The sequence below is a fragment of the Cebus imitator genome, unplaced genomic scaffold (genome assembly GCF_001604975.1).
Source record: "Cebus imitator isolate Cc_AM_T3 unplaced genomic scaffold, Cebus_imitator-1.0 Scaffold913, whole genome shotgun sequence".
Lineage (NCBI taxonomy): Eukaryota > Metazoa > Chordata > Mammalia > Primates > Cebidae > Cebus > Cebus imitator.
In genome coordinates this window covers 69,946-83,568 of record NW_016108228.1, presented here as the reverse complement: position 1 = coordinate 83,568, position 13,623 = coordinate 69,946, and the positions used below count along the sequence as shown (strand labels likewise).

The 13,623-nt window shown below is 53.9% G+C and overlaps 1 protein-coding gene across 1 annotated transcript in view; it reads right to left on the bottom strand.

Moving 5' to 3' along the window:
* Window positions 1-11,763: 11,763 nt before the first annotated feature.
* Window positions 11,764-13,623, bottom strand: part of LOC108298193 (multidrug resistance-associated protein 6-like) — an 11,092-nt gene continuing 9,232 nt past the window's right edge. The window contains exon 2 of the mRNA XM_037735690.1: window positions 11,764-11,898. Within this exon, the coding sequence (XP_037591618.1) occupies window positions 11,764-11,898 (135 nt within the window). The remainder of the gene's footprint in view (window positions 11,899-13,623) is intronic.

Genomic DNA, 13,623 nt, shown 5'->3' with positions numbered 1-13,623 from the left:
CTTGAGTCCTGCCTCTAAGCCTAGCTTGATTCTCAGCAGCCACCACATTTTTGGTACTAGAACAGTGCTTTTTTTAGTACACTCATAAGTGGTTGCTGAAATCACAGCCTGGCCATTTGGATGTTCAACTAATGCTTTATGCTGCGGGGTCCCTGAAACTCACCAACCCGTGCCGGAACTCACCGGAGCTCAGGTGTGTAGTGCTACCTTGTTTCTCTACAGCTGGGATTGCAAACATTGTTCATGTGTTTATTTCCCATTTTTTATTTTGGAGGTTTTGTTTTGTGAGACAAGGTCTCACTCTGTCATACAGCCAGGAGAGTGAGCATGGCTCACGGCAGCCTTGACCTCCCGGGTTAAAACCATCTCACCTCAGCCTCCCAAAGTGCTAGGAATACAAGCATGAGCCACTGCACCTGGCCTACTTTTGAGCTTTGAGTTCTTTATATATTCTAGAGATGCGTCTCTGGAGATGAGTCCTTGGTCCAATAGGTGGTTTGTAAACGTTTTTCCCAATCTGTGGCTTATCTTTCCATCTTCCTAATCAAACCTTTCAGACAGAAAAAATGTGGTCTCCTTTGCAAATACTCTGCCACTGTAGCAGGAAAGCAGACACAGACAGTATGTAAATGAACATGTGGATGTATCCCTTGAGTAAGTGTCCATTTGTAGTAAAGACATCTCTAGACAGAGCAGTGCTGAGAGTTTATTTCATTAAGTAATAGTTGAGCTGGGTATAAAGTCTAACCTCATGCTTACTTTCTCTTACTCCACTGTCTTCTGTTGCTGCTGGCGGGAAAGCAATTGTCAACATGTTCTTCCTTCTTTCCACTCTCCTCAGTAGCTTTTAGGACCTTTTCTTTGTCTTTTCTGTAATTTTGTTTTGATGGGTCTGGGTATGGATGGATTTATTGTTTTGGGGATTGTGCCTCCTGACTCTAAAGGGTCCTGTCTCTGTTTTCATTCTGGAATTTTTTTTTGAGACAGACTCTCACTCTGTCACCAGGCTGGAGTGCAGTGGTGAGATCTCAGCTCACTGCAACTTCCACCTCCTGGGTTCCAGCATTTCTCCTGCCTTAGCTTCCCGTGTAGCTGGGATGACAGGCACACACCACCATGCCCAGCTGATTTCTGTATCTTTAGTAGAGACGGGATTTCACCATGTTGGCCAGGCTGGTCTTGAACTCCTGACCTTAGGTGATCCACTCATCTTGTCCTCCCAAAGTGCTGGTATTACAGGGATGAGCCACCACACCTGGCCTGGAATTTGAGACGTGTTGGATCCTCTCATTTCATCCTTCCCTTGTCATATTTTCCAACTGATTGATTTTCTCTTCGGCTGTTGAATTTGTGAAGTTTTAAATATCTGTGAATGGCAGCCACTAATTCTGGCATCTGAAGCCCTTGGAAGTCCACTCCTCTTGTTGCCACTGACTTCTGTGCCCTTTTAGTGGGGCTTTGGCTGTGGCAATCATATGGAACACTGGCCGAAGAATCTCTTACCTTGAGGGCTCAAGCTAGCTAGTGTTAGAACTGAATTAGAGGGACACTCTGGTAGTGGGGAGAAACCCCCACACCTTTGCTCACAGAAGTCATCTGTGTTGATGACTGTTGTGGTATGAGAGCAGAGGGAAAACAGGGGCTGAGCATTTTCCCTAAACCGTGGTGTACATTCAAATCCCTAATGAAGCTGGGCACAGTGGGTCACACCTGTCATCCCAGCACTTTGGGAGGTCAAGGCAGGCGGATCACCTGAGGTCAGGGATTCATGACCAGCCTGGCCAACACAGCAAAACCCCATCTCTACAAAAATACATGTCTGTAGTTTTGGGAGGCTGAGGCAGGAGTATTGCTTGAACCTGGGAAATGCAAGTTGCTGTGAGGCGAGATTGTGCCACTACACTCCAGCCTGGGCAGTTCATAAATAAGAGATATAATTGACTCACAGTTCTACAGGCTGTACAAGCACAGCTCCAGCGTCTGCTTGGCTTCTGGCAAGGCCTCAGGAAGCTTACAATCATGGAAGAAATGGGAGTGAGTGCAAGGAGAGAGGAGGTGCCAGGGTCCTTTATAGACAAACTGCTCTCATGTGAACTAATAGAGCAAGAACTCACACTTCACCAAAAGGAGGACGCTAAGCCATTCCTGAGGGATGCACGCCCCTCTAACAAATGTGAGATTTGAAGGGGACACACATCCAAGCCGTGTCAGGCCATAAATGTTGTGTTTTGACTCTTAGCTCCTTGAATGACAATTATTTGTCCTGCCTGGGGAGAGGGAGGGAAGGAGAAGGAGACAGACACAAGTTTTCCCTCCAGGCTGGAAGGCAGATGCCAGACAGGGGACAGAGTGCCAGTCAGCTGGGGCAGCTTACCACACTGTGGAGGAGGGGCCAGGGGCACAAAGCTGCTGGCACATAGGTGGATGTAGGTGGCCACCAGAGTGCAGGCAGGCTGGAACTCCCGGGTGCCACAGGGTTCCTGCACACACAGGCTGAGGAATGGTGCAGGGTCCACCTGAAATCAGGGCCACCCAGTCACATCCCTCCCCTGGGGAGTGGCATGGAGGAGGGGCCTAGGCTAGATCATGGAAAGGGCTTTCTGTGCCCCAGGGGCCAGGCTCACACTCACCACCCAGAAGCAGTTCCCCAAGCTGGAGCGGGGCATCCTGAAAGAAGGCCCGGCAGTTGGGCCTCTGTCCTGGGCAGGCCTGCTGAGTCTTCTTGGTGGCCCTGCAGTCACCATCCACCTGGCAGAACAGATAAGACTCAGGCCTCTCGCTGGACCATGTGGCTCCCCAACATACAGCAACCTCAGCAGGAGATTCCTCCAAACCTTGGGCCTATAAAGTCTCTGCAGAGCCAGCAAGCCACCTGCCTTTCCTGGAACTCTGCAGCGAGCAGCCCTACAGAGCCTCAGCTGGAGGGAGGAAGGGCATGTGCAGCCGCTCACCTGCCAGACCAGGCTGAGCTCCTCTGGGCTGTGGACCACAGAGCTGTCCAGCAACATCAGCTCATTGCCTGCTTCATTGTCGTTGGTGCCCAGAAGGCTGGTGGATCTGCCTGTGGGGAGGAAGGAAGATAGGGGGTCCTGAGAGCCCGTCATCCTCCCTCAGGGGATCTGTATGAGAGATGAGCCTGAGACACACCGAGGAGTGGTAGAATCCTGCCACCTCCACCCTGGGCACCCAGAGCCCAGGGCTCTAGCTCCAAACCCTCATCAGAGGTGGGAGAGAAAGCACAGGGACGGAGGACAGCGTGTGTCCCTCCAACCCCTCCCCATGTCCTCCGCTCAAGGGGCTGGAATCCAGGCCCGCCCTTTGTATTCCTTGGCAGAGGGATCGCAGAAAGTCCAGCTACACCCTGGAGCCACATATCCCAGGGATGGGGGCAGAAAGCCCTGGGCCTCAGTGCTATCATCTCAACCACAGTCGCCGCCTACAGCCCGGGGTCCTGTCACACTGGAAGCTGAGAATGGTGCATCCCAAAGTGGCTCCTGGTGGTGGGGCCAACCTCGCCAGGGCCCAGACTGACCGTGATGCCAGAGGCCCAGAGTCAGGCTGCAGTGGCTGGTGGGCACGTCACAGGTGACAGAGACCCCGTCCTCACTGGCCAGCTCAATCCTGATGACATCCCTCCTTGTCATGGCAGGAGGCAGCTGGAGGTCTGGACAGCTCTCCCCCAGCACGGAGGAGTTGTACAGCCTGTAAGCCTGTGGGCCAGAGTGGGTGGGCAGGAGGGCTGACCCACAAATGGGACAAGCTTGAAAGGGCCATCCCCTCAGGTGACCTGCCACAGGCACAGGTCTACAGGGAAAGCCCGGGCCTCTCCTCCTCACCTGCAGGCTTGGGTAGAAGATGAGGTCATGTGGTTCAGCTCCATGGTCAGGGCCATGCGCCCCAAGCCTCTCTGACTCAGCATCAGGGAGAATGTGTTGTGAGAAAAGCCTTGGGCCAGAAGGACCCTGCTGCACTGGGTGCTGAGGTCCCACACCTGGCCATTGAAAGTCACCACAGGCTGGGCCCTGGCCACCAGGGCATGGTCTGGGGAGAATCAGCCCCAAAGGCAGGGTGAGTGGAGCCAGCTCCACCCACCACAGTGGGAGCCTGATGCCTGCTGGGTCCCCCGATGCCTAGAGCCCCAGCTTAGCCTGCCTTGAGGCCAGGAGTCCCCCTCCCCTGGTGCAGCAGCCAGAGGCCCAGCGATCCCCCACCAGCTTCAGGACGACATGAGCTGAAGGTCTACGGCCAATTCAGCCCTAACGAGGAATGGAGTCCCGAGACCCTACAAGAATGCTGTGCTTAGTAACAAAGCCTGGCTCAAAGGCCACATGTTCTATGCTTCCATTTACATCAAATGTCCAGAGCAGGCACAGCCTTGGACACAGCAGGCAGACTAGTAGCTGCAGGGTTTCATTTTAGGATGATAAAAACATTTTAAAATCAATTGTGGTGAGGCATACATATCTCTGAATAAACTAGAAGCCACTGAATCGTGCACTTAAAATTCACAGATTGGTTGGGCACAGTGGTGCTAAGCCATCCAAGTGCTTTGCGGGGCTGAGGCAGGAGGATCACTTGAACTCAGGAGGTCAAGGGTGCAGTGAGCCGAGATTGCACCACTGCACTCCAGCCATGACAACAGAGTGAGACCTAGTGTCAAAAAAAGAAAAAAAAAAAAATTATACAAGTCATCCGTTTAATCTCAAGGAAGCTACTGGGGGGGGGGGAAACTTTGACTAAGTGAATGGCCAATGGCTCCCTCAAACATGACAGCCTCAGCCTGCAGACCTGCCGTCTTCAGGGTAGGGAAGAGATGGCCTGTGAAGGAGCAGTCCAGCCAGTGTGGCCCCTGAGCTGTGCCTTGGGGGTGCTCGTGCCTGTGGCAGGGAAGCACCATCTATGGTGCACAGCCAGGCACCAGGTGGCCAGGGCCAGCATCCTGAGGGAGGCACTACCAGTCCTGTGGTCAGCTGTCAGAACTGAGGGGCACAGAGAAGCCCATGGTCACACGCACACCACTTGAAGACCAGGCTGTTTTCTACAACATCAGCATGCTGCTTAGACATGACTGCACCCATGCTGCTAGGGAGCCCTAGGCCACTGTGTGAGTCCCACACAGATAAACCGCTCCTTGCCAAGCCTGGGTACCATGGCTCCCCCATGCATTAAGAACTGTACATGCACCTTACCCACGTGAGCGAGCCACGTTGTTACCTGCATTTCACAGTGGAGGAAGCCGAGTCCACAGGGGTTAACAGGCTCACCTGAGCCACACACAAGCTCCCCGGGAGCCCAGAGCCGGTCATCCCAGCACCGCCCTTGGCTGCAGGTCGGTCCTGTCCTGCGAGTATGAACTCAACTAGTGCCCTTCTAGCTGTAATGGGAGGTCTGCCTTCTGTTCCAGCAGAGCCCACAGGGAGGAAGCTGGCCTGAAGCCCTAAACTGCCCGCTATAGACCTCTGCTGGGCCAGGCCTTATATTCTGGACAAAAGCAGGATGTGCAGCCTCAGCCCTATTCCCATAGGACCTTGAGAAGTCCAGTAAGCTCTGGTCCTGGCACTGTGATGCCACAAGCCTCTGCAGGTTTCCCTGTGCCCCCACAGTACCCGCTCCTGTATGGCCCTGCTGCTGTGCCCACGGGGCAGGGGCTCCCAGGGAGGAGGGTGGCACAGCCCGGGGCAGGACTCACACTCCTGGGGACCCTGCAGCAGGTGGTGTCTGAGCCGGTAGGACTTGGCAACACATTTGCCCTGGACAGCTCTCGGAGTGGCCACAGCAACTTCTCCTTCACCAGGTAGCTGGTCACCCGGGCCACATCCAGGGCTTGTCCCCACCAGGCAGCAGTGGCAGTGTCACCACCAACGAGTAGTTCCTAGAGGGAACACACAGGACAAGTTACTGTGCCTGGCCAAGTCTTGCTTCCTTTGGCTGCAGAGGGGGAGACCACAGGTCCACAGGAAGAGCTCTGCTGTGGCAAGCTCGGGGGGTGCCTCTCTGGGAGAGGCTGTTCTTATTCTAGAAAATCTCATAATAAGGTGGAGGAGGTCAGAGGCCGGCATGACAGCAGAGGTGGGGGTGACGCCAGGACAGAAACAAGCTGCCCTATTTTGAGGACACATATGTCTGAGGTCGTGCCTGATCCGTCCCCTGGGTCTTGGGCAGCATGGGACCTGTGTGTGGAGATGCTGAGGACAGGAGCTGGAAGGTGTGGGAAATTGTTTTGTTTTTTCAGACAGAATCTTATTGTTTCCCAGGTTCGAGTATAGTGGTACTTTGACACTGCGACCTCTGCCTCCTGGGTTTAAGTGATTCTCCTGTCTCAGCCTCTAGAGTAGCTGGAACTACATGCACTCACAGTTATGCCCAGCTAATTTTTGTTTTTTTGCTAGAGTCAGGGTTTCACCATGCAGGTCAGGCCGGTCTCAAACTCCTGACCTCAAGTGATCTTCCCAAAGTGCTGGGATTACAGACATGAGCCACTGTGCCTGACCAGCAGGTCTAGGAAATTTCTACAGTTGAGGGCAGGACTGGAACTTTCTCAGTAAGTAGAGAAGGTGTCAAGCCTGTGATCTGAATGATCAGGAGATCTCGGCTCACCAGGGGGTGTAGTGGGAAGAGGAACATTGCACACTCTGTTGTTGATTGGCTGGTGGATGGGGTGCAGGGGCAGGTGGCCTCACTTACCTTCTGGGGAGCCCAGAGACCCTGCCGCTGGGGGAAGGAAGCAGCCTGAGCGCCCTTCCTGCCAGTTGAATCCATTTTTTGGCACCCACTAGATCCCACTCACCAGGTAGGCGAATAACCAGGCAGGTGATTCTTCAGCCAAGCAAAGCCCTGCCCTGGGAGCTCTTGCCTTCCTCAGCCTACATTCTGACCGCAAGGCGGCTGGAGCAGGAAGTTGTATTATCTGGAGCCTTTTCCCCATGATGTGGGCTTAGTCCCTACACTACAGCTGGGGAAACGGGCACACAGAGCCGACGCAGAGGAATCTCGGTTAGAGGCAGAGCCACAGTCCAGATGCTCTGCAAGCCTACCAGCATGGAAGAAGGGGGCTGCCTCCCTGTCTAGAGCCCGGTTCCTGGTGGGCTTCATGCCTGTGAGGGAAAAGGATACTGGGTCTCCAGACCCCTGCTCTAGACTTTGTTCCCCACTTCTATCCACCACCCTGTGTTCTTAACACAGGGACAAAAGGGGCCTTTGGAAGTGAAAGGGTGATCACGTCCTTCCTAGGTCAGAGTAGAAGCCAGAGCCCTCGCCCCCACCCCCCAGCCTTGGGACCTCCCAGTCCCTCCTAGTTGCATCGGCCCCGCCACCTTGCTATTCAAACTGGCCAGGCATGGTGGCCCATGCCTGTAATCCCTACACCCAGTCTCTGGAACCCAGGATTCTGAGACCAGCCTGGCTAATATAGTGAAACCGCATCTCTACTAAAAATACAAAATTGCCAGGTATGGTAGCAAATGCCTGTAATCCCAGCTACTTTGGGAGGCTGAGGCAGGAGAATCACTTGAACTCAGGCGGCAGAGTTTGCAATGAGCTGAGATCACACCACTGCACTCCAGCCTGAGTGACAGAGAACGAGACTCCATCTCAAAAACAAACAGGCCAGGCACATCCTTCTCCTAGGCCTCTGTGCCGTGGTGCCCCCATCTGGTCTCTCTTACCACACCGGCCCCATGGCTGTTTCTCGAACTGTGCCTTCTCCTCAAAGCAGGCCATGGCCACACCATAGGATCCCCCGCACACCGTCTCACCAATGTTCCTTCTCTAGCATTTGCCACCTAATGTATGGCTCAGTGGTGGTAAATGATGAGCAGTGAGCCACACCCAGCCTGTGGCTGGCTTCTGCACAGCCTGCAAGAAATAAGGGCTTTTGTGTGTTTAAAAGATTACAAAACAGGCCGGGTGTAGTACCTCGTGCGTGTAATCCGAACACTTTGGAAGGCCAAGGGGGTTGCATCACCGAAGGTCAGGAATTTGAGACCAGCCTGGAGTGGCAAAACCCTGTCTCCACTAAAAAAGACAAAAAAATAGCCAGGTGCGGTAGTGCACACACTTGTAGTCCCAGCTACTCAGAAGTCTGAGGCAGGAGAATCGTTTGAACTCAGGAGGCGGAGGTTGCAATGAGCTGAGATCACACCACTGCACTCCAGCCTGGGCAACAAATCGAGACTCCATCTCAAAAAAAAAGATGATTACAAAACAAAAGCAAGGAAATGTGAGAGCAGAATGGTCTGCTTAAGAGGTGACTCTCAGGCTCTCTGCAGGAAGCTGTGCACACAGCCTTCTGTAGATGACTTCTTGTGCTGCGTGTCTGTGTCTGAGTAAAACTGAGCTTCCTGAAGGCAGGGGTCAGCCTTGCCCACTGCGCTCCTCTGCAGCTCCTAAAATCCTGCCTGCACTGGGACCGTGCTCATGAGGTCTCTATGGCGTGAGGAGGAAACCCCAGCTTCCTCATCTGTGAAATGGGGAGTGAAGAAGCCTCTGTGCAGGGCGGTCAGAGGAGTCAGTGAGTCAGAGCTTGTCAAAGCTTTCAGCACTGCGCCTGATATGTGGCAGGAACGCCGGACGTGCCACTCCCAACCCTGCGTTACCTGGCTGCGAGGCCATACAAGTCCAGCAGGGGTTTGCAGAGCCTCTTCAGTGCCTATGAGAACATGGCCTCAGCCCAGGACAGTATCTGGTGGACCAACTGGAGAGGGAGGGGACAGTGAGAGCTTTCTCAGTCATTAAGTGCCAGCCACGCCCCATCCTTGCTCTCACTCACCAGTTCCAGGGCACCTTTCACAGCCCCCAGGGCCACCCTGATGGGCCTGGAAACCCGTTGCCTTGCATCCCAGGCACCCAGTCCTGCAGCTGCCACATGGCTTCCTCTGCCCCCTCTCACCACACGTCCTTGAGGGGCCACAGGGTCACCTCCAGGTAGGCATCCTTCAGTGTGGCCAGGGGCTGTGCAATGGGCAGCCACCACCCACCATGAGGCCTCTGGGCAGCTCAGAGTCCCAGCCCAGGCCGCAAGGAGATAGGGCCTGTTCCTGGGAATAAGATGGTGGGTGGGGGGGACAAGGAACAGAGCAACGGGCACTGGAGATTGCAGACCAGTTGTCACAGCAGACTTGAGCCGCCTCTGCAAGTCCTGCTCATAGGTTGTCTGGGAACTTGGATTTGGGGAGGGTTCCCACCACTCCTAGAAGTGATCCAAGGCTTTCTGCACCTGAACTGTTTGCACAAACGTGGTTTATGCTGGACCCCTGCTTGCCTCCTAAGAGTCTGACAGTGTGGTCTGCACCAAGCAGCTCCTGCCAATGTGGCAGCCCCCACTAAACACCCTGGGAGACATAGTGCTGGGACAGCCAAGTGCATCCCATGTGAAGGCGCTGGGACTGGGAAAGGACACTGGGTGCTGGCCCTGGTTCCCGCTGGACTCCATGCAGGCCCCCTTCCCTGCACCAACACTCCTGCCTCCTCTGGCTGTAGTCAATCACAGCCTCAAACAGCACAGTGTGCCGAGTCCTGGAGCACTCCTCCCAGTTCACTGCCCTGTGGGTGGCCAAGAGACTCTGGCACAGCAGAGAGGATGCGGAGGTGACATTCAACAGCCAGTCAGAGGGACGCCCACTCTGGCGCTGGGCAGGGTCTTAGCCCCAGATGGTGGAGAGGCCACAAGTTCCTAGTCCTGCCAGGAGGGCAGTCAGGGCAGCCACTGTGAGCGTTTGATGACCACACGCCCACAGAGAGCTCATTGTGGAACGAGAAAGAGACCCTGTGGCAGTGACCTTCACAGAAACAAGGCTGTACACTCAAAAGAAAGCAGGTGGAAGACTGAAGAAACCTACGCAGCAGGCATAAGGGATATTAGCTTGGGAGACCTTCTAAGAATGAGACAGCAGACCACGAAAAAAAGAAGGTTGGGCCAGGCGTGGTGGCTCAAACTTATAATCCCAGCATTTTGGGAGGCTGAGGCAGGTGGATCCTGAGGTCAAGAGATCAGGGCCATCCTGGCCAACATGGTGAAACCAGTCTCTACTAAATATACAAAAATTAGGCAGGCATTGTGGCGCATGCCTGTAGTCCCAGCTTCATGGGAGGCTGAGGCAGGAGAATTGCTTGAACACAGGAGGCACAGGTTGCAGTGAGCCAAGGTCATGCCACTGTGCTCCAGCCTGGTGACAGTGAGACTCCATCTCAAAAAACAAAGAACACGCACACACACACACCACCATTTGCAGGACTGGATGTGAAAAGGGACAAAAAAATGTACAAGGTGAAATGTGTGCTGTAGAAGAACCACAACCTGTTCAGCTGCCGAGCACACCATCATTACTAACTCAGCAAAAGAACCCATCCGCCTTGAAAAACTAAAAGTGAAACACTGTTTCCAAAATGCATTTTTATGTTTGGAAATCTGTGTTTCCCAAACCCTCCTTCCAGTCCTTGGCACTGTGACAAGTGTTTCTTAACCCTGGGGACGTGGGGCTGGAGATGCAAAAGGGAAAGTCACCATGGCTGAGTTTCAGCTGCCTTCATCCTTGCAGCCAGGCCCAGAGAGCCATGAAGTGTTCCCTAGCTCCCACCTTCCAAGCTGGACTCACAGGGCAAAGCTCTGCTGCAGTGGCCAGGCTCACCTCCATGAACTGATTGCTCAGGGTGGGCCCTGAGTCATTCTTGAAGGTCTGGCTGACACAGAGATGCCTCTTGTTGCTGCTCTCGTCCCAGTGATTCCAATAGCTCGCCTCCAGGTCAAGCGATTCTCCTGCCTCAGCCTCTGGAGAAGCTGAGATTACAGGCACCTGCCACTATGCCTGGCTAATTTTTGTATTTTTAGTAGAGACAGAGTTTCACCATGTTGGCCAGGCTGGTCTCAAACTCCTGACCTCGTGATCTGCCTGCCTTGGCCTCCCAAAGTGCTGGGATTGCAAGTGTGAGCCACTGCACCTGGCCTTGTTTCATTTTGTTTTGTTTATTATTTGTTTATTTTAGAGACAAGATCTCACTTTGTTGCCCAGGCTGGAGTACAGTGGCACCATCTTGGCTCATTGCAACCTCTGCCTCCTGGCCTCAAGCAACCCTGGATGAATAGACATAAGACTGAGGCTGAAGTGCCAGCCCTGGATCCATTTCTATATGGCTATGCTACTGGGAGCAAGTTCATCTCTATGGGGATGAGCTCAGGGTACTCAGATCACCACTTGCCTGACTCTGGTGCTCTCTCTGGATGTCCCCCCTGGCCTGGGCACCCACCTTGTGGCTGAAGGCTGGGATCTGTGTGCAGTGGAGCTCATGGCCCAGCTCCAGCCTGTAGGGGCTGTCTGAGCTGCTCTCTGTCTGCAGCCTCTGGCTGGTGCTGCACAGTGCACTGGCTGCTTTGCCTGAGCTGTGAGGATCTATCAAGAGACCCCTGCCCTCCTCTGCCAGGCAGCCCTCCATCAGGGCTCCAAGAATAGGAGGGCCCAGCCCAGCCTGGCCTCAGCCATGTCCCCCTGGCCCTGTGCTCTCCTTCACCTGTCACTCCATTAGAACCTGTCCATGGGGAGGTGTTAAGAGATGGATGAATGTCCCCTCAACAGACACATCTTTTTTTTTTTTAATGAGCAGGTACTCAGTCCTACTCAGAATCCACAGAAGAACTAATGGAAAATTCTGTGGTGACAGCATATTTTAGCTCACAGAGCCACAGCCGCAGGAAACAGGGCAGGCCCTGCCACCTCCACCTGCCCCTCAGCCAGGCATATGGTGCCTTACCCAGGAGGCTGTACCAGATCCTCAGGGAGTTGGTCCAGAGCCAGCCCCACTGCTGCAGCAGGCCAAGGGCACACAGCCCCGCCAGCCCTGGCACAAAGAGCTCAGCACCCAGGGTGGCCACCCACCGTCCATCCTCCTCCTTCCTTTCCAGCAGTGCTGCAGGGACAGAGAGTAGGCAGGTGAAAGTGTCAGCCCCCAGGGACCAACACCCCCAACCCCAGGCAAAGAGGGGACTCAGGATACCCCAGGGGTCTTCGGGTTGGAGGCTCCTTGAAGAGTCAACACCTGTGCCCTGCACAACCGGCCACGGACAGGCCTGACCATGGCTCACTGCAGCCTTGACCTCCCAGGCTCAATCGATCCTCCCACCTCAGCCTTCCAAGTAGCTGGTACTACAGGCATGTGCCACCACCTTTGCTAATGTGTGTGTGTGTGTGTGTGTGTGTGTGTGTTTTGGTAGAAACAGGTGTGTCACTATATTGTCCAGACTGGTCTTGAACTCCTGGGCTCAGGCAACCCTCCTGCCTTGGCTTCCCACAGTTCTGGGATTGTAGGCATGGGACACTGTGCTTGGCCCAAGAATAAAGTAGAATGAGGCCGGGCGCAGTGGTTCATACCTGTAATCCCAGCACTTTCGGAAGCCAAGACCGGCAGATTTCCTGAGGTCAGGAGTTTGAGACCAGTCAGGCCAACATACTGAAACCAAGTCTCTACAAAAATACAAAAATAATAATATAATAATAATAACCAGGTGTGGTGGTGGGCACCTGTAATCCTAGCTGTTTGGGAGGCTGAGGCAGAAGAATTGCTTGAACCCAGGAGACAGAGGCTGTGGTGTGCCAAGATTGCACCATTGCATCCAGTCCCAGCAACACTGTGAGACTCTGTATCAAAAAAGAAAGAAAAAAAAAAAGAATGAAAATCAAATAGGACCAATGACAAAAGAATTAACCACACATCATGGGTTGTTGAGTAAATTTCACCTTCTGAAGCTTTTGCTTCTGCAACACTGAAGGTCATCCAGAACACACAGGTGGAAATGGGCCAGCTGTTATGACTCCCAAGTACCCACATGAGGTGGTCAACAGCCACCGCTCCAAGTGCCCCCAGCTCCGGCTCCTGTCCTTATCTTGGAATCCTTCAGAACACATAAGTGGCACACCCAGGCATCAGCACCCTGGCTCTGGCACAGGGCCAGCACCTGCTCAGCCTGTGTGCGTGTGTTTTAAATGCCCCGTGTATCTTAGGTCGAAATGTTACATGTGTTTCGTATCATGGGTGAGAATAAAAACAGCCCAAAATCTTCTATTTTAAGGTTTGTGGGGGCAGTTGGAGGTTTTGGGAGGTTCTGGGGACTCACGCTGAGCCTGCGTCTGTCCTTAGATGGGATGTTGATATTGAGAGGCTGGGGTGATGAGGACCATCAGGAGGCATTTGTCCCACACCCTAGCCTGCTCACGGAGGAGACGGGGCACAAGAGATCTCATCTCCTACCTGTTACGTGGGTCTGGTCACTCAGCAGATGGCTCAGCGATGCGGAGAGGCCAGCTTGCTGCCCGCCTGCCATGTGAGGTTCCCTGTAAAGCTGACAGGGCTGCTCCCATCACCATTTTTATCTCCAGCTGCACCTGGAACTGCTCAGCTTTGCCAACCATGGGTGGCTGCAGGTCACTCTTGCCCTGAAAAGGCCTTCTTGTCACCTGGAATGACAGGCTTGGCCAGCAAGCCCAGCCATGATCACACAAGCTGGGACCAAAGAGAGGGCAGGATACAGCCCAGCTAATGGCTTTCTATGCCAATCCTTCCCCAGTTTTTTATTTTTCTTGAGACGGCATCTCACTCTGTCACCCAGGCTGGAGTGCAGTGGCAGGATCCTGGTTC